General features: G+C 34.8%; 1 protein-coding gene across 3 annotated transcripts in view; it reads right to left on the bottom strand.

The window, feature by feature from the left end:
• GLRB (glycine receptor beta) overlaps nt 1-22,678 on the bottom strand; it is a 107,056-nt gene that overhangs the window by 4,168 nt on the left and 80,210 nt on the right. For all 3 annotated transcript variants that reach the window (XM_045998373.1, XM_045998375.1, XM_045998374.1), the window contains one exon: nt 10,723-11,015. In XM_045998373.1, coding sequence (XP_045854329.1) covers nt 10,723-11,015 — 293 coding nt within the window. The remainder of the gene's footprint in view (nt 1-10,722; nt 11,016-22,678) is intronic.

Below are 22,678 nucleotides of genomic sequence, written 5' to 3'. Positions count from 1 at the left end.
AGATTATGGTTGGGTAAAACTCATGCTTAATGTAAGAATTAACACAAATTATTTCCCAGCAGTACTTCAGGTAGCAGGACCCTATCCTTTATCTGGACAAACACTGAGTCATATCTTCTGGGCAAGAGCCAGATGGCAGTGTTTAGAGGAAGACAGCACATAAAATTAAGATATAGTGGGTGAAAAAAAACCAAAAACAAAACAAGTTAAGATGTGTTTGTGCATCTCCTATCATTATACATGTAGATTACTTCCATTTTTTCTTCAATTATGAACATGTCCTGGTAATGTTGTTTTTTAAGCTAGTATATGTGTTGGTTTTAATTGCATATACTTTATGCCACATAGATATGTGTACAATCCTGCTGAGTAAGAATTGTTAAAAATATGTTTATATAAATATAACTATATAAAAATACACAAGAAGCTACTGATAAGTAGGAATGGGAATTGTGGAGCTGGAATTTTACCTATTTATTATATGTTTTTTGGGGGGGATATTTTACTCTTCTTAGTGTTTCATACTAAGAAAAAAAAAGATGTGAAACACCAATATATTTAGAGAAGGTTTGGGATGTGAAATACCCCAAATGGAAACATAGTTCCCTACTGCTTTGATGGAACTTTGTTTTAGCTAACAGAGGCAAACCTTAAGAGGATTCTCCCTCCCCTTTCCTAATGTGTAGTTACAATTTACCAATTGTGAGAACTCAACTGACTTTAAAAGAGTATGGCTTGACAGGCTAGTTTTGATTGAGCAACAAGTTCAGGGTCTAGTCCATATCAATTTATGCAGTGTGTCTAGGAAAATATCTGGCAAAAAAATAGGGACTGGTCAGTGGAATGAGAACAAAGGCAGCAACTAAAATTGAAATTATTTAAATATGACTTTGGGAAATCACATATATACAATTATGAATATATATTATAAATATATGAACATAAACACAAATATGTGAATATTGCAAATTATGATTATATAATAGAAAATATATTTTATATATATGAAACTTACTCTTACACCTTCCATTTAAATTCCCCAATTTAAAACTTTAAAAGGCCATCTTCAGCAAGCATTCTGTGATTTAAACTCTACCACCACACACACGCACACACAGACTCACATTCATACTCCCACACATTTCCTATAAGTGTACCAGAAAGAAGACCACATTTAAAGCTCTAGTTTTCCAGTCCTATTTGAGGAGTAAGTCTTAGCATTATCTGTGAACTTTTGTGAAGAGTAAAATTGCTACCTTGTTTGGAACAGAGGTTGAGAATAGTCTCTACATATCATATCTTTGCATTATCCCCAGACTCTCAGAGCAGTCTTCAAAATCTGGGACTCTGTGGATATCCCATCTTGCTTTCTCCCTTTAGAGTTCTCTACTCCAAAAGTTTTATTTACTAACTGTGCTTTAGAATCTATTTGTCAAAACAAAGGGATATCCTAGCTTCTGCCAATAGACTTAAGAAGCATCATTCTTATCATTTACTTTACTTTTTCACGAAGAAAGCCATGCATATTTACTACAGAAATGCATTTACTTTAAATCACATTTTATACACAGTTCTAGGTATAGTTTCAGTATCTATAAATAACTAAATAAGTAATCAAATTTATATGATATTATAACCTAAGTCACGCATAAATACTTGAAATTTTCTAATCTGTTTTATTTACAAAAACATATTCTTGGGTTCTGCTAGCCATTTCAATAATTTTAGAATTTCATCCATACAGTTTATTCAAAATGTAGACATACATTTGACTATATTTAGTCAAAGAGATTATTTAAATATATTATATATGTCAGTAAAAGAAGAATAATTTCTTCAGTGTTAAAGTAATAACATAGAAAAGTACTCCAAAGAGCTTCAGTTTGGTTATACTAAATCTTCACTCATTTAATTTATTAAAACCTCTTCTAGAAATGTATTTGAAGGTTCTTTTGTTTGAAAAGAGTTGTGTGTGTGTGTGTGTGTGTGTGTGTGTGTGTACTGAAGGAGAGAATCTCTACTATAGAACTATCTTTTAAGTATGTGACACAACTAAATAAGAAATAAGAAGTCCTCAGCTTCCTTAACTAGGCCACGATTCATTAACTAGTTGGCTGGGCTCACCTTTTAGCATTCATTGGAGATTTTACACAAACATAACTTTTTTGGTTAATACTCTCCACACATAATTATGCTATCAAATATGTACTTAAAAGTACAAAAATATTTAAAATGTAATATTATTTAAAGCAATTATAATATCATATCAAGAGGGATTCAATACACTCCTTATTAATAAGAGAGTAGTTCTACATAACACATTCTTAAAAGTGATCTTGGATATATTAATCTCCAATTTATTATTTCTCAGTTTTTCCTCATATAAATATGTATCTCATTTACTTTCATCATATAAACTTGTCATTCCTGAAAATTACTGGTAGCAAAAATAAGCTAGTATGGTAATGAAACTGTCAAGAATAAAAAATGACACAGATAAGAACTTCCTAATGCTTCAAATTACAACCTTTAGATTTTGTGTGTGTGTGTGTGTGTGTGTGTGTGTGTGTGGTTTTCAGTTCCATTTAAAAGGAAATCACCAAATACAATATTTCTTGACCAGAAAACTTACATATGATTTCATGGGGATAATGGTATCTTTTGCAGTTAATAAAAATATGTTCAATAGGGAATAATCTCTATATATTTTACCCAATTTAAGTCATTCCTTATTTTTAAAAATCCATCATTATTATAGGAAACAACTATCTCATTCATACTTAAACAACAGGTTTTATTTTTTAATTGTTCAAATCCTAAGGCAAAGACACTATTTTGTCTTTTATTCATAACATCTTTCTTATGACTAGCACATGGTATACACTAGGCATTGGGGACAGGATGATATTAACAACTGTACATCCTCAACTAAATTTAAGGGGGAAATAACCCAGATAATTATGTGTGTATGATGACAGATTGATATATGCGGGCAAAATTTTAAAACATGCTAAAAGCTAGATTACATTATCATTGCTGTTTCTTATTACACTTTTTAAAATTATTCCTTTCCTTAGCAAACACAGTATTATTTTAAAAATCGGCATCAAAAATTCCCTATAATCCAAATTTCATTATGTTTTCATTAATAACTATTGTTATTCTGTCTAAAAATAAATGACATATCATTTTGAAACTGCACCACAGGGTTCATGAGGCTGAAACTAGCAGAACGTTGAAAGCTTGTTTTTCAGAGAATCGTTTCTCCCTAATTAGCTATTGTGTCTTTTCAGACCCTACTAACAAATCCACTAGCTGTTTCTGTAGAAGAATGAACTCAGGGTCAACTGACATGGTGCCAGCCTATGAACAAGCAAGGCCCTGCATTCTTTCACAGAGATAACAAGACTAAGACCCCATTCCAGTTTATACCAGCTCTCCGAGCATGCCCACAGCCCCTTCTCCCTGTCCTAATATAACCTCCTGATTGAGGGGCTGAATTTTTCCTCCTTCTGGTGTTAAGTCCTTACCCCAAAGTAAAATGAGATTTATGTTACATATATGTTTGCTCAATATGTGTGGTCCATCTTTCCTCATGAATAGTCATAAGTTTCTCTGCCCTTTTCATCAATATGTATGTAATCTCCTACACTGAATTTCCCCTTTAAAAACCCCACTTCTTCACCTGGAACCTCAGAGATGGTCCTTGGACACCAATCCACCATCTTCCCAGGTTGCAGGCCTCCTAAACAAAGCACTCTTTCCTTTTCAGCCAACACTTGTTTCTTGAGTATTGCCTTTTGAGTGGCAAGCAGCCAAACTTGGGTTTCAATAACAATTTCATAGAAATTACTTTGCAAAAGTTTGTGTTTTGAAAGCAAAGTATACTGGAACAAATGCATTTTGAAACTAGAAAGTATATTTTTTCATAGCAAAACCACTAAATTAAAAAGACAACAAATTTTAACCTCTCTTTTTTATATTCTTTTATGTCAATGTGTAACAGTCTTATGAATTTATCAAGCTTATATTTTTCTCTAAGTTTTACATATATATTAAAGATGTTATTTTTTTTTACTCATTTTCATTTTGAAGTCTACCTCAGGATACAAATGTTACATAGGTACAATGTTCATTTTAGAAGTTGCATTTGGCCTGTAAGCAATAAAAATAACTCATATTTATTTCTGGAGACTAAAATTTCTGGTCAACTTTTAAACTCCGTAAGTATCACTCTATGACTTTTGTAGCAAAATGTAAGAGTTTCAGAATCCAAACAATGTTTTTCTATTAGTAAGCTCAAACACAAAGAATTAAAATATAGATGTTCTTAAATATGTTCAACTTTTCTTCATTGGGTAATTACTTTAATGCCTGAAAGCTAAATTTTAAAATAACATAATTCTGTGGAGAATTCAAGATGGCATAGGGAGAACCTGATCTCATCCCTCCCATGGACCTAACCAATCTACAACCATATATGGAAAAATTCCCTCTGAAGCGGATCAATAAAGTGGATGAACAGAGCCCCTGTACTAAGGGACATCAACAAAATGTGTAGAAGAGGCAGAGATACGGTCTCACTAAGGGAAACAAACAAACAAACAAAAAACAAACCAAAAAACACACACCTCAGGCACAGCACTCCATGTTTAGGAGGGATCTCAAAGTTATACAGCTTTACCCTGAGGAGTGAAAGACGTGAGCTCCAGGTCATGCAACTTAACCCTTAGATTCTGCACAGGAGACATGAATCCTCAAAATACCTAATTCTGAAAACTGATAAGGAATATGTCCAGGAAAACTACAGAACCATAGCAATTGAAAAACCCACTCTTAAAAGGCTCAGGTGCTGACTCACTTGACATGGAAACCAGTGCAAGAACAGGAGGCAGCTGAGCCTCTTCCCCCAGGAACTTAGACAGTGGAGGCAGCCAGCTTTACTACCTTATTCTTCCACGCTGATCCTGGCACTGTTGAGTGCCATTTTAGAATCCTTCCTCTAGACTGCTAATGTCAGAGGACATGCTCCATAAGGGGCATCAAACATCCCTGTGCCTTGGTGAGGCCTTGCAGCTGACAAGACAATAGCCCCATCCACCATACCCCTGCAACAGTCACAGCCAGGTATCCCAGCCAGCTGGGCCGGAGGCCACTCCCAACTATCACATGCCCACAACAGTCACGTATCCACCACAACAGGAGGGTGCACATAGCCTACACAGGGGATACTCCTGGAACACCTGGCTCCTGTGGCCAGGAAGATTTGCACTTTTGGGCCCCACAAGACAACACCTACATAAGGCCACTCCTTCCAGACCAGGAAAAAGAACTGGACTACTTAATACTTAGTAACACACACAGAGAGTCAGGCAAATGAAGAGATGGAGGAATATGTTCTAAGTGAATGAACAAGACAAAATCTTGATAAAAGAACTAAATGAAATGGAGTAAACAATCTACCTGATAAAGAGTTCATAGTAAAGGTTATAAAAATGCTCACCAAACTCAGGAGAAGAATGGATGAAAACAGTGAGAATTTCAACAAAGAGATAGAAAATATAAGAAAGCACCAACCAGAGCTGAAGAATGCAATAACAAAATGTTAAATATGCCAGAGGGAATAAACAGCAGATTAGATGATACAGAAACATGGATCAGCAATCTGGAAGTCAGGACAGTGAAAATAACCCAAACCGAACAGCGAAGAGAAAAATAATTTAAAAACTGGGCAGTTTAAGGGACTTTGGGACAATATTAAGTATACTAATATTCACATTAGAACTCATACCACTCAATATCAAAAAACACAGTCCAGTTAAAAACTGGACAAAAGGGGGCGCCTGGGTGGCTCAGTGGGTTAAAGTCTCTGCCTTCGGCTCAGGTCATGATCCCAGGGTCCTTGGATCAAATCCCACATTGGGCTCTCTGCTCAGCAGGGAGCCTGCTTCCCTTCCTCTCTCTCTGCCTGCCTCTCTGCCTACTTGTGATCTCTGTCAAATAAATAAATAAAATCTTCAAAAAAAAAAAAAAAACTGGCAGAAAACCTGGGTGGCTCAGATGGTTAAATAAGTATCTGCCTTCAGCTCAGGTCATGATCTCCAGGTCCTGGGATCCAGCCCCATGTCAGGCTACCAGCTCAGCAGGGAGTCTTCTTCTCCCACTCCCTCTGCCTCTCCCCTTGCCTGTGCTCTCTCTGTCTTTCTCAGATGAATGAATAAAATCTTAAAAAAAAAAAAAATTGCGCAGACCTGAAAAGACATTTTGCCAAAGTATATATATAGATGATCAACAGGCATATGGAAAGATGTTCCACATCACTAACCATCAGGAAAATGCAAATCAAAACCACACTGAGATATTGCATCACACCAATCAGAATGGCTAGTATCAAAAGAAATAACAAGTGTTGGTGAAGATGTAGATACAAGGCAACCGTTGTGCACTGTCGGCAGGAATGTAAACTGGTACAGCCACTCTGGAAAATAGAATAAAGTTTCCTCAAAAAATTAAAAATAGAGTTACCATTTGACCCAGCAATTCTGCTCCTGTGTATTTATCTGATGAAAATGAAAACAATAATTCAAAAAGACACAGGTATCCCAATTTTTGCTGCGGCATTATTTACAATAGCCGAGATACAAAAGCAGCCTAAGTATCCACTGATAGATGAATGAATAAAGAAGATGTGGTAACTACATATAATGGAATATTACTCAACCACAAGAGAGAATGAAATTTTGTCATTTGTGACAAGAGGGGTAGACCTACAGAGTATTATGTTAAGTGAGAAAAGTCAGAGAAAGATAAATACTGTATTATTTGCCTTATATGTGGAATCAAAACCAAAACAAACAGGACTCACAGATACAGAGAACAAACTGATGGTTATTTGAGGGGAGGGGGGTAGGAGATGGATAAAAATAAATGAAAGGAATTAAAAGGTACAATCTTCCATTTATCAAATAAGTAAAGATATAGGATGTAAATTACAGCATAGAGAATATAGTCAATAATTTTGCAACAATTTTGTATGGTTACAGATTTGACTTGTCTTACTATGCTGATTATTTCCTAATGTATATAAATATCAAATAACTATGTTTTCCATCTGAAACTAATATAATATTGTATATAATTACTCTTTAATAGAAAATAACATAATTCAGTCTAATGTCCTAGATCTCATTTATCCTTTATATCTATTGTCATAAAAATCTTGATATATTCTACGGTACTCTGAAAATCTCCTCCATCTATAAAATAAATAAGCACCTATTCTATAGAACTTCTTTGCTTTCTGTCTTGAGATCACTAGCCAGGGTTCAAGTTAGTGAGTAGAGGGATTAGTAGGCTGGAAAAAGGAGAAACTGATAAAAGACTGGGCGATATAAATGGAGATGAGCTGGGCACCTTCACTTGGTGGTGAGTTCTTGTGTGTCCTTTTTGCCTTATATATCCCAGATTTGAAGCTGAAGGAGCTGAAATTGATATGCCAAGGGGCACAGATAAAAATAGCCCCAATAAAAGCCTGCTTCCTCTAGTCACAGAACAAAGAAAAAAGCAGCTTAGCAAGACAAAAGCCCTTTTGGCTAATAATCTCTCTACTTGAGCTAAATACCACACACAAAAAAGTGTAACCCCATCTCCACTCATGCAGCAAAGGCTGAGTGGGGAACTGAGCCTTCCACCTTTAAGAGGCTGTACCAAAGTACCCAATACTCTCATTGCAGTGGTATTGGAGAAGGCCAGACAGGAAGCTGGGACTTCTAGACTTCCATCTCCATAGACCACTAAGACCACATAGACATAGACAAAGGGTCTTCTCCCACTGCATCGGTGGAGACTGTGTAAGCAATATGGACCTTCACCCCCACCCAGCAGAAATAAACTGCTTCCCCTCTTTTACACTGAGGATGATATCATAGGAGGCCTAGCAGAGAGGCAGGACTTCTATCACCACAGAGTGGTAACAAGGGCATTCCCCCTATCGTATCAGTGGAGACCACATGGGGTATTAAAAATTCCCAATACCACCCTGAAATAATGAAGAGACCCACACAGTGTGAGGATCTCAACTTCTACTTCTGGAAGTACTAATGCAGCACCCTTCCTTCTCCTGGAAGGACACAATAAGAGAAGCCCACTGAAACAAGAAAGGCAAGTTTAAACAAGATTCAGAGTCTCATAAAATAATATGAAAATGTTCAGGTTTCAGCAGAAAACACTCATCATACGAAGAACCAGAGAAGATCTCAAACTGAATTTTTAAAAAAATATGATCAGGAGATACCAACACCGAGAAGAAAAATGTATTAGACTTATCTGAGAAAGGTTTTAAAACATGAATGATAAAAATGCTTCAATTAGGTATGGTGAACAATTGTTTGAAATCTTTTGAAAAATAGAGAGTCTGAGCAAAGAAATACAAAATCTAAGCACAGAAAGAATGAAAGACCAAATGGAGATTTTATTACTATAAAATATATTAAGCAAAATACAAATTTCAGTGGATGAGCTCAACAGAAAAATAGAAGAGGCAGAGGAAAGAATCAGTGGATTAGAAGATATAACCAAAGAAATTATCCCATCCCAATAAAACAGAGAAAGTCGACTAGAAAAAATGAAAAGCCTCAGGGATCTGTGGAACTATAACAAAGGATCTAATAGTTGTGTCATCAGAGACTCAGAAAGTTGGGAGAAAGATAGCAGATCTGAAAAGATACTCAAGAAAATAATAGCTGAGGAAAGCATGGGTAGCTCAGTGGGTTGAATGCCTGACTTTGGCCCAATCATAATCCCAGGGTCATGGGATCAAGTCCCACATCAGCCTCCTTTCTCAGCAGGAGCTGAACAAATGCAAAGAAATCCACACCAAAACACAGAATTTAACTTCTGAATAATAAAGACCAAAAGAAGTCTTGAAGGTGGCCAGAGAAAAACGAAAGTTTACCCTCAGGGGAAAAACAATACAAATGAAGTGGAGTTCTCATCAGAAGCCACAGAGGTCAGAAGGAGGTAGCACAATTATTTTTTATGTGCTAAAAGAACTGTCAACCCAGAATCCTGTAACTAGTGAAAATGTTCTTCAGAAATTAAGTGGAAATCAAGACTTCCTCAGATGGAGGAAAACTAGAACAATTTGTTACCAGCAGCATTATCCAAAATAATGGATAAAGGAAATTCTCTAAAAGTAAAAAATGAAAGACATCAGAAAAAAAGAACATGGTAAGCAAAAAGATATATAAATATAATAAGCTTTCCTTCTCCCTCTCAGTTTTTCTAAACTGTGTTTGATAATGAAATAAAAATTTTAACACTTTCTAATTAGGTTCTAAGAAATATTTACAATTCTATCATAAACAGAAAGTTAAAGGGATGTTAAAGAATGTAACATCACACAAACTGGCAAAATAATGACATTAGTAGACCGTAACAAGTTATGTACATGTAATTAGTATCTAGAACAACCACTAAACAAGACAGACAAAGAAATATACTTAAAAACAATATAGGAGACTCAAAATGTCATTCTAGAAAATGTTAAAGTAACCTTCATGAAAACAAGAAACAGAAAAGAGGGAGATTTAAAAAATGAAACATAAAAGAAAACATAAAACAAGAGAATGAAACCCTAACATATCAATACTTATATTAAATTTAAATGATCTAAATATACCAGTCAAAACATGAGAGTGGTGGAGCTTATTAAAAGTTATAAATCAACAATATATGTTGTCTGCAAGAAAATTACTTCAAATACAGTGACACAGATATGCTGGATGGGAAAGGCTTGAAAAGACATGTCAAACATACGACCTCTCTAAGGTCGTGACAGTTCTGCAGTAATGAAAATAGTATACTTATTCTTCATATTCCTTATAAAGAGAGTTTAATGACTTAACTAGAATTTCTTTTTAATTTTTCTAAAAAATCTAGCTTCAGGCAGCACCACATAGAAATAGTTTGCCTCCTTTTGTGTTTAAAAAAGAGTCTGTATCATACTTGTTTAACATTCTAGGTAAGGGATATGGCTGTAATTAACAAACAAATAGACTAATGGCCCATGTTAATGGGGCTATAATATAGGCAGAAGAGGCAAGGTTTTCAAGGTTGTAGGATGGTATGAACCTATTAGTCTCTTGTGGAATTTATCGTGCAAAGCTCAATGGACATAGTCTCCTGGTTTACTACTCTTCCCACACAGAAGACATCAATCAGGTACACTGGGGTAAGTGGATAGCTATCTTTAATCCATGAAATAGCCTACTGCTCCAGAATTTATCAGAATCTAAAGGCATTGCCTATTATTCTTAAATCTATGATCAAGTGATAAGGCAAAGTCCAATTCTATAAGCACTCCCCACTAAGCTGGACAGATCCCAAACTATGGGTATAGTGAGAAATAGTCAGAAGGTCTATACTTTCCAAGATCTCCACATTCAAAGGTAGCCATCAAAGCAGAAATGTACCATGAACTCCATGGGAATTCTTCTAGGAATTTGATAAGGTGTGGATTCCTTTTTCTTAATTAATATTTAACTTAAGTGTTTTTTAATTTTTTTCCCAAAAAGTATGCTGTGTACAGTTCCTTTTTTACTGTGAGAGAAAAATGAGTGAACACCAATTCTATCAAACCTTCACACCCACAGAAAAGTATCTTTCTCCTGATACTTCAGAGAAGGTGGGGCAAAGAATTTCCCTGGATAGTTTCAATCTTACCTGCAAAGTGCTAATGTGAACAGGAGTGCCTGTACCGTTGACAGTATTCTTTTTAGCAGCATTTCCACCTTTCCCATCTGCTTGTTCAGCCTTAGCAATTCTGGCTTTTTCTGCTTCAACTCTTTTGGGGTTATTCAACATCACCTGGACGACAGCATACTCCACCAGGGAAGCAAACCCAAAGAGAAGACAAGCAATGAGCCACACATCAAGAGCTTTCACGTAGGATACTTTGGGAAGTTCGGCAGCAAGGGTTGTACACTCAGAGGCCAAGCTGAGTACCGAGAAGATACCTACAGAAATAGAAATGGGAGTTAAAATTGTTTTTTACCCCTGTGAAATGTTCTGCAAACATTACTTTTGGACAATATCCCTCTCCAGTAAGTTGCAATGCTCTTCAGGTCTCTTTCAAGCTCAAAGAGTAGAAAAAACAATAGTAACATACTTTTTAATCTTAGGATTTGTGAATGTAGTTGGAGATGTTTATAAATATTTAAATTTAAAAGTAAACAGAAATTTAAACCAAGGTGTAAAAACACAATTTAGACCGGATTTAAATACTATAGATGTCTAAAAACTATTTTGTAGTATCTTAGAGAAAGCCACAAAGCTCTCTAATTAGAGTTATTTCATTTTTCTGCTTTATTTTAGACAGTTATAGAACTGAATTTTACCCAATGAAGAACTAAACCTGAGCAAGAATAGAACATATAAAACAATTCTGATAAGGTTCACAATTAAAATCTAATAGAAAACAAAGTCTAATAGAAAAGATAAAGATAGATTCCTGATTATTTCAGGGAAACAAATGATTTCAGCTTTTCAAGGAAAGAGTAATGTTCTCCTACATGTAATATTAACCACTTATGGAAAGCTAACTAGTTATATATCAATTTAAGTCAAATAATTGCAAGATCCCAAAGGAAAATTGCATTAATTTATATCCCTCCTTTTCTTTCCACTTTCCATACTTCCAGCCTTTCCCTTTAGTCTTTGTCTTCCTTCCTTCATATTTTCAGAAGAGGGGATGGGCAAATGTGACCCACTGGCACTAACTACCAATAGTACGCTGGATCAGAAAAAATCTTACATGATGTTAAGGGAGACTCACTTTCAGTCATGTAGAAATAGGTTTACCTTGACTCTGTGAGTCCATTTCACTTATGGGGCAAAGTACACTTTTTAATTCTTAGATTTGACCACCCCTGAGAGTTAATGATACGTTATCCTAATAAAGATAAACTTGGCTCTCTTTTCTCTTGTCTTGGAAATATGGTAAGTACTATATTAGTATTAATAATCAGTTAAAACATTGAAAAATATATTCCATCAGTTGAATTCTGAGGCTCTTGAAAGTTACAGAGTTTATTGGCTTGGTTTTTTGTAAGTATGCAAGAGTTTAAAGAGTCTCTACTAGAAAGAAAAGTTTCTAGCAGATGGAAACAATATTACTTAGAATATTAAGACTTGATAAACATCTAATATGCTATTAAACTAATTATCCTTAGTCCTGAGGAAAACTAAGAACTAATTTAATAGGACTATATTTTAAAAGCTAATATAGGTCTTAATGTTTCTAACCTGAAGTGGAAAATAATGCAAAAATCCAAGGTCCTATCACTTATTTCTTGAAACTACAGTGAATTATACCTATGGGCATTAATTTGGCAAATGGTATTTCCAAGTCAATTTTTCTATTCTTAATCAAATGTTATCTGTCAACCTATCAATCAAAAATAAGCCTTACTTAATTCTTTGAGATAGAATATATTGACACACCATTCTCCATGTTTCCATAGCATTGCATGTTCATCAATAACAGAGAATATATCAAACTTAGTAGTATATCTGAATATTTTTTGATATATTAGAAACGTCATGAGAAAATGGAGAATAATGTCAGATTATAGAGGGTCTTAAAAGCCCTATAATGAATTTACCATATTTGGTAGAAAATATTAAGAAACTGTAAGCTGAGGGAAGAGAAATGACATTATCCAAAGAATGTCGAATAACATTACTCTGGTAAGAATATTCAAAACAGACTAAGGAAGGAAAAAATAGAAGTTTCAGAAAGAAAACATGAGAAAAGAAGGATAGTACTAATATAAAAAGGATTTTGAAGAGAACATTATAAAAGACTTGGTTATTGATTGAAGGAAGAAGGAAAAGAATGAGACAATTTTCTGAAAAACAGAATAACTAGAAAAGTACCCATGAAAGATGGGAAGAAGAGATTTAGAAAAGATAATGACTTTGGTAATGAAAATACTGAGCTAGGTTAGATAAAAGCCAAGGAACTGATGACCGTGACAGAGCACAAAGCACGTGAGAGTTTTGTAAAAGGAAAAAAAGAAAGCCAATATGAAGATGGAGGTCATGCTGAAAATGCAGAAAGCTTTGTGAGGAAAAGATGCTGGAGTGTCAGAGAAAGGAAACCAAAGAAAGAGAGAAGGGACTGTCTTTTAAAAGGAATGATATGACATTAATAGATGTGGGGTGAAGGAAGGAGAAAGGAGGTATTTATAATTCCAGGTATTAAGTTAGAAACCATGATTGTCAATTCTATTAGGATTTTTATCATTTCAAAGACAAAAGAATAGAAATGGAGATGAGTTCTGGAGGAGGAGAATGTGAATATCATTGTATGCCTCTCTTTAGGAAATCATATTAAAACAGGAAATATCCTTTTTTTTTTTTTTTAATCTTAAAATAGGAAATCATGGGGCACCTGGTGGCTCAGTCAGTAAAGTGGCCAACTCTCGATTTCAGCTCAGGTCATGACCTTGGGGTGTGAAATTGAGCCCTGCCTCAGGCTCTGCCCTCAGCACAGAGTCGCTTCAGATTTTTCTCTCTTTCTCTCCCTCCATCCCAACCGCCACTCATGTACTCTCTCTCTCAACAAATAAATAAAATATTTTTTAAAAAGGAAATCTGAGCAAATAATATTCCTTTAGACAAACACTGTGACATTATCTTAATACATTCTTCAAATAAAATTACTTCATTATTAAATAATGCATAGTGAATTTTTATCTGCATTTTAATAAATCATAAGCCAATCAAAGGAAATTCCACTGCTGGGTATCTACTCAAAACAAATGAAAACTCTAATTTGAAAAGATACATGCACCCTTAGGTTTACTGCAGGATTATTTATGATAGCAAGATATGAAAGCAACCAAGTGCCCAATGATAGATGAATGGATAAAGAAGGTGTGGTGTGTGTGCGTGTGTGTGTGTGTGTGTGTACAGTGTAATATTACTCAGCCGTAAAAAAATGAGATCTTGCCATTTGCGGCAATAAGGATGGAGCCAGAGAGTAGAACAGAATGCTAATGTAGTAACAAATGCCATGAACTGGTCAAGGAGTAACTTCAAGTGTTCACATATCTGTCTAAACTCCAAATAATTTTTATACCAGTAAGTGATAAACTATCAAATTCATAGATGTGGAATTGTGATTAATAAAATGAAAATTCATTTAGAAGTACTACTGAATTATATTGGATGTTATCATTTCATAATGCCTTAATCAAAGGATACCAAAGGAAAACCATTATTAATATCATGTCCAAATTAAAATCCAAAAAGACTTTTTTTTTTAAAGATTTTATTTATTTATTTGACAGACAGAGCACAAATAGGCAGAGAGGCAGGCAGAGAGAGAGAGGAGGAAGCAGACTCCCGGCTGAGCAGAGAGCCCGATGCGGGGCTCTATCCCAGGACTCTGAGACCTGAGCCGAAGGCAGAGGCTTAACCCACTGAGCCACCCAGGTGCCCCCAAAAAGACTTTTTGACATTTCTGAAAGAGGTCCTGCTCCAGACGAAAAGAGTATAAGAAAGAAATGTATGTATGTGTGGTCTGCTAGAGAACTGAGTTGTAACCTAAATTATCAAATCTTTTTGACTGGAAGGTATTTATTGAAAAAAATCCTTTTTAGCGGCAGTTCGAGTGTTTTATGTACCAGAGAAAGGGAATGTTCTGTATAATTTATAACAGTTAGTTCCATAGTTGTTTGCATAGTTATTTCCATACTTGAAGAAGTAACTAAGGACAAAAGTCTTCACCTAAAATTCATAGAGGGAGCTTTCATGTTTGTTAACAATGGAAAAGGTAAATTAAAACGAGATTGGGAGAATATCCAGTGTCTTTTCATGTATTTATTGGCCCTCTGTAAATCTCTTGGAAAAACATCTATTCAAGCCTTCTGCCCATTTTTTAACTGGAATTTTATTCTGTTTTGTTTTGTTTTTATTTTTTTGCTATTGAGTTGTATAAGTCTTTGTATATTTTGGATATTAACATATCATATCATATGATAACATCAGATATATGATTTGCAATTATTTTCTTTAATTCAGTAGTTAATTTTTTCATTTTAATTGATGGTTTCCTTTACTGTGCAGAAGCTTTTTAGTTTGATACAGTCCCATTTGTTTATTTTTGCTTTTGGTATTTTGCTTTTGATGTCAGACTCAAAATATCATCACCAAGACCTATGTCAGGGAGCTTACCACCTGTTTTCTGTTAGGAGATGTATGGTTTCAGGTCTAATACTTAGTCTTTAATCCATTTGGCATTAATTTTTGGACATGGTATAAAATAGTGGTCCAGTTTCATTCTTTTGCAGGTGACTGTCCAATTTTCCAGGCACTACTGAAGAGACTGTACTTCCCCAACTATATATTCTTGGCTCCACCATCGTAAATTAATTGACCATATATGAATGGGTTTATTTCTAAGCTCTCTGTTTTGTTTCATTAATCTGTGTGTCTATTTTTCATGTCAATACCATACTGTTTTAACTGCTATAGCTTTGTAGTATAGTTTGAAATCAAGGAGAGGGTTACATCCAGTTTTGCTTTTCTTTGTCAAGACTGCTCCGGCTATTCAGGATTTTTTTGTAACTATATACAAATTTTAGGATTATTCTATTTCTGAGAAAAATGTTATCGGAATTTTGATAGAGATTCCACTGAATTGGAGTAATATAGACATTTTAACAATATTAGTCTTCTAATCCATGAGTATGGAATATCTTTCCATTTATTTGCATTGTCCTCAATTTATTTAATGACATGTAGTTTTCAATATACAGTTCATTTATATCCTTGGTTAAATTTATTCCTAAATATTTTATACTTTTTAATGCAATTGCAAATAGGATTTTCTAAATCTCTCTTATAGTTCATGTACCATAGTTCATGTATTAATATAAAGAAACACAATAGATTTTTACATGTTGATTTTGTACCTTGCAACTTTACTGAATTCATTTATTAATTCTAGCCATTTTTTGATGGAGTGTTCAGTGTTTTCTGTATATAATATGTCATCTGCAATTAGTGAGTTTAATTCTTCCTTTCCAATTTAGATGTTTTTTATTTCTTTTTCTTGCCTAATTGCTCTGACTAGGACTTCCAATACTATGTTAAATAAAAATAGCAAGAGTAGATATCCTTGTCTTATTTCTGATCTTAGATAAAAAGCTTTCAGCTTTTCATTGAGTATAATATGTTGACTGTGGGCTTGTTACATATGGGTTTTATTATGTTGAGGTACAGTCTCTCTATACCTACTTTCTTGAGAGTAAATTTTTAAATCATAAATGGATGTTAAATGTATCAAATGCTTTTTCTATATCTGCTGAGGTAATCATAGGGGTTTTATCATTCATTTTGTTAATGTGGTGTATTACACTGACCAATGTACAGATGTTGAATCATTCTTGCATCTCTGGAAAAAATTTCACTTGATCATGATGTATGATCATTTTAATGTACTCTTAAATTAGATTTGCTAGTATCTTGTTGAGGATTTTTGCATGTGTATTCACCAAGAATATTGGCCTTTTAGTGTAATCTTTTTAGTGTGTGGCATTTTTGTCTGTTTTTGGTACCAAAGTAATGCTGACCTTGTAAAATGTTTGAAAGAGTTCTCCTGTTCTATTTTTTGGAAGAGTTTGAGAAAAATTGGTATTAATTCTTTAAATGTTTGATATAATTCACCAGTGATGCTGTCCAGTCTAGGACTTTTGCTTTTGGGGAGATTTATGATTACTGATTCAATCTCCTTGTTGGTAATACATCTGTTTGAATTTGCTATTTTACTATGATTTAGGCTTGGTAGGTTGTATATTTATCCATTTCCTCTAGGCTATCTGTTTATTGGTGTATATTCGTTCCTAATAGTCTCTCATGACCCTTCATTTTGTTGATATCTTTTGTAAGGTCTATTTTTTCCTGATTTTAGTGATCTGAACATTTTCTCTTTCTTTCTACATGAATCGAGCTAAATTTGTTTGTTTTCAAAGAGCCAGATTTTAGTTTCATTGATCTTTTCTCTTGTCCTTTTAATCTCCACTTATTTCTACTATCATCTTTATTTCCTTCCATCTACTTACTTCTGACTTCATTTGTTCTTTTTTTTATAGTTCCTACAGGTATAAAGTTAGGTTGTTTATATGTGATTTCTCTTGTTTCTTGAGGTAAGCATTTATCACTATGAAATTCCCTCTTAAAACTACATTTGTTACATCTATAAATTTTGGTTGTTACATTTTCATTTTCATTTGTCTCAAGGAATTTTTAATTTCTCTTTTGATTTTTTGACCCATTGGTTGTTCAGTTGCATGCTGTTTAATCTCCAGAAATGTGTTTGAAATTTTCTTTGTGTAATTAATTTCTAATTTCAGGGACACCTGGGGGTCTCAATTGGTTAAGCTTCCAACACTTGGTTTGGGCTCAGGTCATGACCAGAGCAATGGGACTGAGCCCTGTGTCAGGCTCTGTGCCAGTAGGAAGTCTGCTTGAGATTCTCTCTTCCCCTCTCCCTCTGCCCCTTCCCCCTACTCACATGCACATGCACTCTCTCTTTCAAATAAAGAAATCTTTATAATTTCTAGTTTAATACCATTGTGGTTTGAAAAACTGCTTGATGTGACTTCAATCCTCTTAAATTTATTAAAACTTGTTTTTCAGCCTAACATATATATAACATATATTGGGAAATGCTCTATGTACACTGGAGAATATGTATTCTGCTGCTCTTAGATGCAATATTCTGTATCTGTTGAGTCTATATGTTCTAAAATGCTGCTTAAGGCTGATGTTTTTGGACTTCTGTCTGGGTGGTCAATCCATTGGTATAAATGGGGTATTAGAGTCTCCTTCTATTATGTATTGCTGTCTATTTCTCCCTTTAGGTCTGTGAATATTTGCTTTATATATTTATGTGCTCCTATGTTAGGTGCATAAATATTTACAAATGTTATGTTCTCTTGTTGGATTGGCCTCTTTGTCATTATGTAATACCCTTATTTTTCTCATTACAGCCTCCTTTTTTTTAAAAAAAGAATTTATTTATTGGAGATATAGTGAGAGAGAGCATGAGTGGGATGAGAGGCAGAGGGAGAGGTAGACACTCCACTGAACAGAGGGCCTGATGCAGTGCTTGATCCTAGGACTCTGGAATCATGACCTGAGCCAAAGGCCGACACTTAACTGACTGAGCCACTCAGGTGCCCCTACAGTCTGTATTTAAAAGTCTATTTTGTTAATATAAGTATAGCTACTCCAGTTTTGTTTCCATTTGAATGGAATATCTTTTTATTAAAGTAACATGATACATTAACTCATACATTAAAGTAATAATATTTCCTTTTTAGATAAAATTATAAGTATGTAATGGTTTAATAAAAAAGCTTCCAAATACATGAAGTATAATTTTTTATAGTGTAAGGCATTTAATAACTCTCTCACCAATAGCTATAAAAATGACTAGACAAAAGACATAAAAGACTTCAATAGTACTATCAACCAACTTGACTCCATTGATATTTACAGAACACTACACCCAACCATGACAAAATACTTTGCAGGTGAACATGTTACAGTTACCAGGAGACATATACTGGTCTGGGCCATAAAAAACAGTTCCAATAAATAAAAGTTTGAAATCATACTCTGACAAAATCAGAAAACATTAAAACAAAATTAAAATCATGTTCAGGTACTTACTAAAACTCTAAATATTTAGAAATCAAACAAAATCCATGGGCCAAAGAAGAAGTCACAAAAGAAATCAGAAAATATTTTTAACTGAAAGAAGATGAAAATACAATATATCAAAATTTTGCGAATAGTAGCTAAAGTAGTGCTTATAGGGATATTTATAACTTTAAATGCTCATATTAGAAAAAAAAAGATCTAAAATCAATGATCTGAGTTCCCAGTTTAAGCATCAAAAAGATCCAATTAAATTCAAACTAACTAAAATGAAGAATTTAATAAAGAGCTAAAAATCAACAAAAAAGAAAATAGAAGAGATAAATGAAATGAAATCTGAGATTTTGAAAATGTCAAGAAATGGGCAAGCCTTTAGCTAGAATGATTAAGAATAAAGAGAATTCACAATTTAACAATATCAGGAACAAAATCTGGAATACCACTACAGCCAGACGTTAAAGGGATAAAGAAATATTATCAACATATTTTTGTGCTAATAATTTTTGCAACTTATGTAACATCTAGAAATCAATCAATATAATTCACCAAAATAAATATGAAAACCCATCTAAATATTCAAATACATGCAGAAAAAGTATTCGGCAAAATTCAATCAAATTTAAACTCAATCCAAATTCAATCAAATTTTATCATACATGATTAAAAAAAAAACTCTGAGCAACTAGAGAGAAAATGGAATCATGCAACCCAAGTAAGACAGCTACAAAAAATCTACAGCTATTACCACACCCAATAATGAGTGGCTCAGTTATTTCTACCTAGAATCAGGAATAACCCCTGTCTCAACAATTCTATTCAACATTACACTAGAGATGTACAATAAGGTGAGAAAATTAAATGTTAGGGAGTATGTGAAGTAACTGGTAAATGTTAGAGAGTATGTGAAGCAAATGGTACCATCTTTTTGATAAACTCTATAGTAGTATTTTATAAAAGTACAACATATTTTGACATCATCTCACACCTGTCAGAATGGCTAAAATCAAAAACACAAGAAACAACAAGTGAGGTTGTGGTGAGGATGTGGAGAAAAAAAGAACTCTTGTACCCTGTCGGTGGGAATGCAAAATGGTGCAACCACTGTGGGAAACAGTAAGGGGGTTCCTCAAAAAATTAAAAATAGAACTACCCGGGAGGAGTCAAGATGGCGGAGAAGTAGCAGCCTGAGACTACATCAGGTAGCAGGAGATCAGCTCGATAGCTTATCTAAACATTGCAAACACCTACAAATCCAACGGGAGAGCGAAGAGAAGAAGAACAGCAACTCTAGAAACAGAAAATCAACCACTTTCTGAAAGAACCTGTTTTTATCCCCTTTCTCCCCCCCACAATTTGGGGTTTCTTCTGATTTGGTTACAGCGCATTTTTCCGGGGTCTTTGCCACCCTTTTAGTAGTTTATTTGCTCCTTCATATCCTCTTATCTGGACAAAATGACAAGGCGGAAAAAATCACCACAAACAAAAGAACAAGAGACAGTACCGAAGGCTAGGGACCTAATCAACACAGACATGGGTAATATGTCAGATCAAGAGTTCAGAATGACGATTCTGAACATTCTAGCCGGGCTCGAAAAAGGCATGGAAGATATTAGAGAAACCCTCTCTGGAGATATTAAAGCCCTTTCTGGGGAAATTAAAGAACTAAAATCTAACCAAGTTGAAATCAAAAAAGCTATTAATGAGGTGCAATCAAAAATGGAGGCTCTCACTGCTAGGATAAATGAGGCAGAAGAAAGAATTAGTGATATAGAAGACCAAATGACAGAGAATAAGGAAGCCGAGCAAAAGAGGGACAAACAGCTACTGGACCATGAGGGGAGAATTCGAGAGATAAGTGACACCATAAGACGAAACAACATTAGAATAATTGGGATTCCAGAAGAAGAAGAAACAGAGAGGGGAGCAGAAGGTCTATTGGAGAGAATCATTGGAGAGAATTTCCCTAATATGGCACAGGGAACAAGCATCAAAATCCAGGAGATGCAGAGAACCCCCCTCAAAGTCAACAAGAATAGGTCCACACCCCGTCACCTAATAGTAAAATTTACAAGTCTTAGTGACAAAGAGAAAATCCTGAAAGCAGCCCGAGAAAAGAAGTCTGTAACATACAATGGTAAAAATATTAGATTGGCGGCAGACTTATCCACAGAGACCTGGCAGGCCAGAAAGAGCTGGCATGATATATTCAGAGCACTAAACGAGAAAAACATGCAGCCAAGAATACTCTATCCAGCTAGGCTATCATTGAACATAGAAGGAGAGATAAAAAGCTTCCAGCACAAACAAAAACTGAAAGAATTTGCAAACACCAAACCAGCTCTACAGGAAATATTGAAAGGGGTCCTCTAAGCAAAGAGAGAGCCTAAAAGTAGTAGATCAGAAAGGTACAGAGACAATATACAGTAACAGTCACCTTACAGACTAATAATGGCACTAAATTCATATCTCTCAATAGTTACCCTGAATGTTAATGGGCTAAATGCCCCAATCAAAAGACACAGGGTATCAGAATGGATAAAAAAACAAAACCCATCAGTATGTTGCCTACAAGAAACTCATTTTAGACGCGAAGACACCTCCAGATTTAAAGTGAGGGGGTGGAAAACAATTTACCATGCTAATGGGCATCAGAAGAAAGCTGGGGTGGCAATCCTTATATCAGATCAATTAGATTTCAAGCCAAAGACTATAATAAGAGATGAGGAAGGACACTATATCCTACTCAAAGGGTCTGTCCAACAAGAAGATCTAACAATTTTAAATATCTATGCCCCTAACGTGGGAGCAGCCAACTATATAAACCAATTAATAACAAAATTAAAGAAACACATCAATAATAATACAATAATAGTAGGGGACTTGAACACTCCCCTCACTGAAATGGACAGATCATCCAAGCCAAAGATCAACAAGGAAATAAAGGCCTTAAATGACACACTGGATCAGATGGACATCACAGATATATTCAGAACATTTCATTCCAAAGCAACAGCATACACATTCTTCTCTAGTGCACATGGAACCTTCTCCAGAATAGATCACATCCTGGGTCACAAATCAGGTCTCAACCGGTATCAAAAGATTAGGATTATTCCCTGCATATTTTCAGACCACAATGCTCTGAAGCTAGAACTCAATCACAAGAGGAAAGCTGGAAAGAACCCAAATACATGGAGACTAAACAGGATCCTTCTAAAGAATGAATGGGTTAACCAGGAAATTAAAGAAGAATTGAAAAAATTCATGGAAACAAATGATAATGAAAACACAACAGTTCAAAATCTGTGGGACACAGCAAAGGCAGTCCTGAGAGGAAAATATATAGCGGTACAAGCCTTTCTCAAGAAACAAGAAAGGTCTCAAGTACACAACCTAACCCTACGCATAAAGGAGCTGGAGAAAGAACAAGAAAGAAACCCTAAACCCAGCAGGAGAAGAGAAATCATAAAGATCAGAGCAGAAATCAATGAAATAGAAACCAAAAAAACAATAGAAAAAATCAATGAAACTAGGAGCTGGTTCTTTGAAAGAATCAATAAGATTGATAAACCCCTGGCCAGACTCATCAAAAAGAAAAGAGAAAGGACCCAAATCAATAAAATCATGAATGAAAGAGGAGAGATCACAACTAACACCAAAGAAATACAGACAATTATAAGAACATACTATGAGCAACTCTACGCCAACAAATTGGACAATCTGGAAGAAATGGATGCATTTCTAGAGACATATAAACTACCACAACTGAACCAGGAAGAAATAGAAAACCTGAACAGGCCCATAACCAGTAAGGAGATTGAAACAGTCATCAAAAATCTCCAAACAAACAAAAGCCCAGGGCCAGACGGCTTCCCAGGGGAATTCTACCAAACATTTAAAGAAGAACTAATTCCTATTCTCCTGAAACTGTTCCAAAAAATAGAAA

The sequence above is a fragment of the Meles meles genome, chromosome 2, assembly GCF_922984935.1.
Source record: "Meles meles chromosome 2, mMelMel3.1 paternal haplotype, whole genome shotgun sequence".
Classification (NCBI taxonomy): Eukaryota; Metazoa; Chordata; class Mammalia; order Carnivora; family Mustelidae; genus Meles; species Meles meles.
This window is presented reverse-complemented; position numbering and strand designations above follow the sequence as displayed.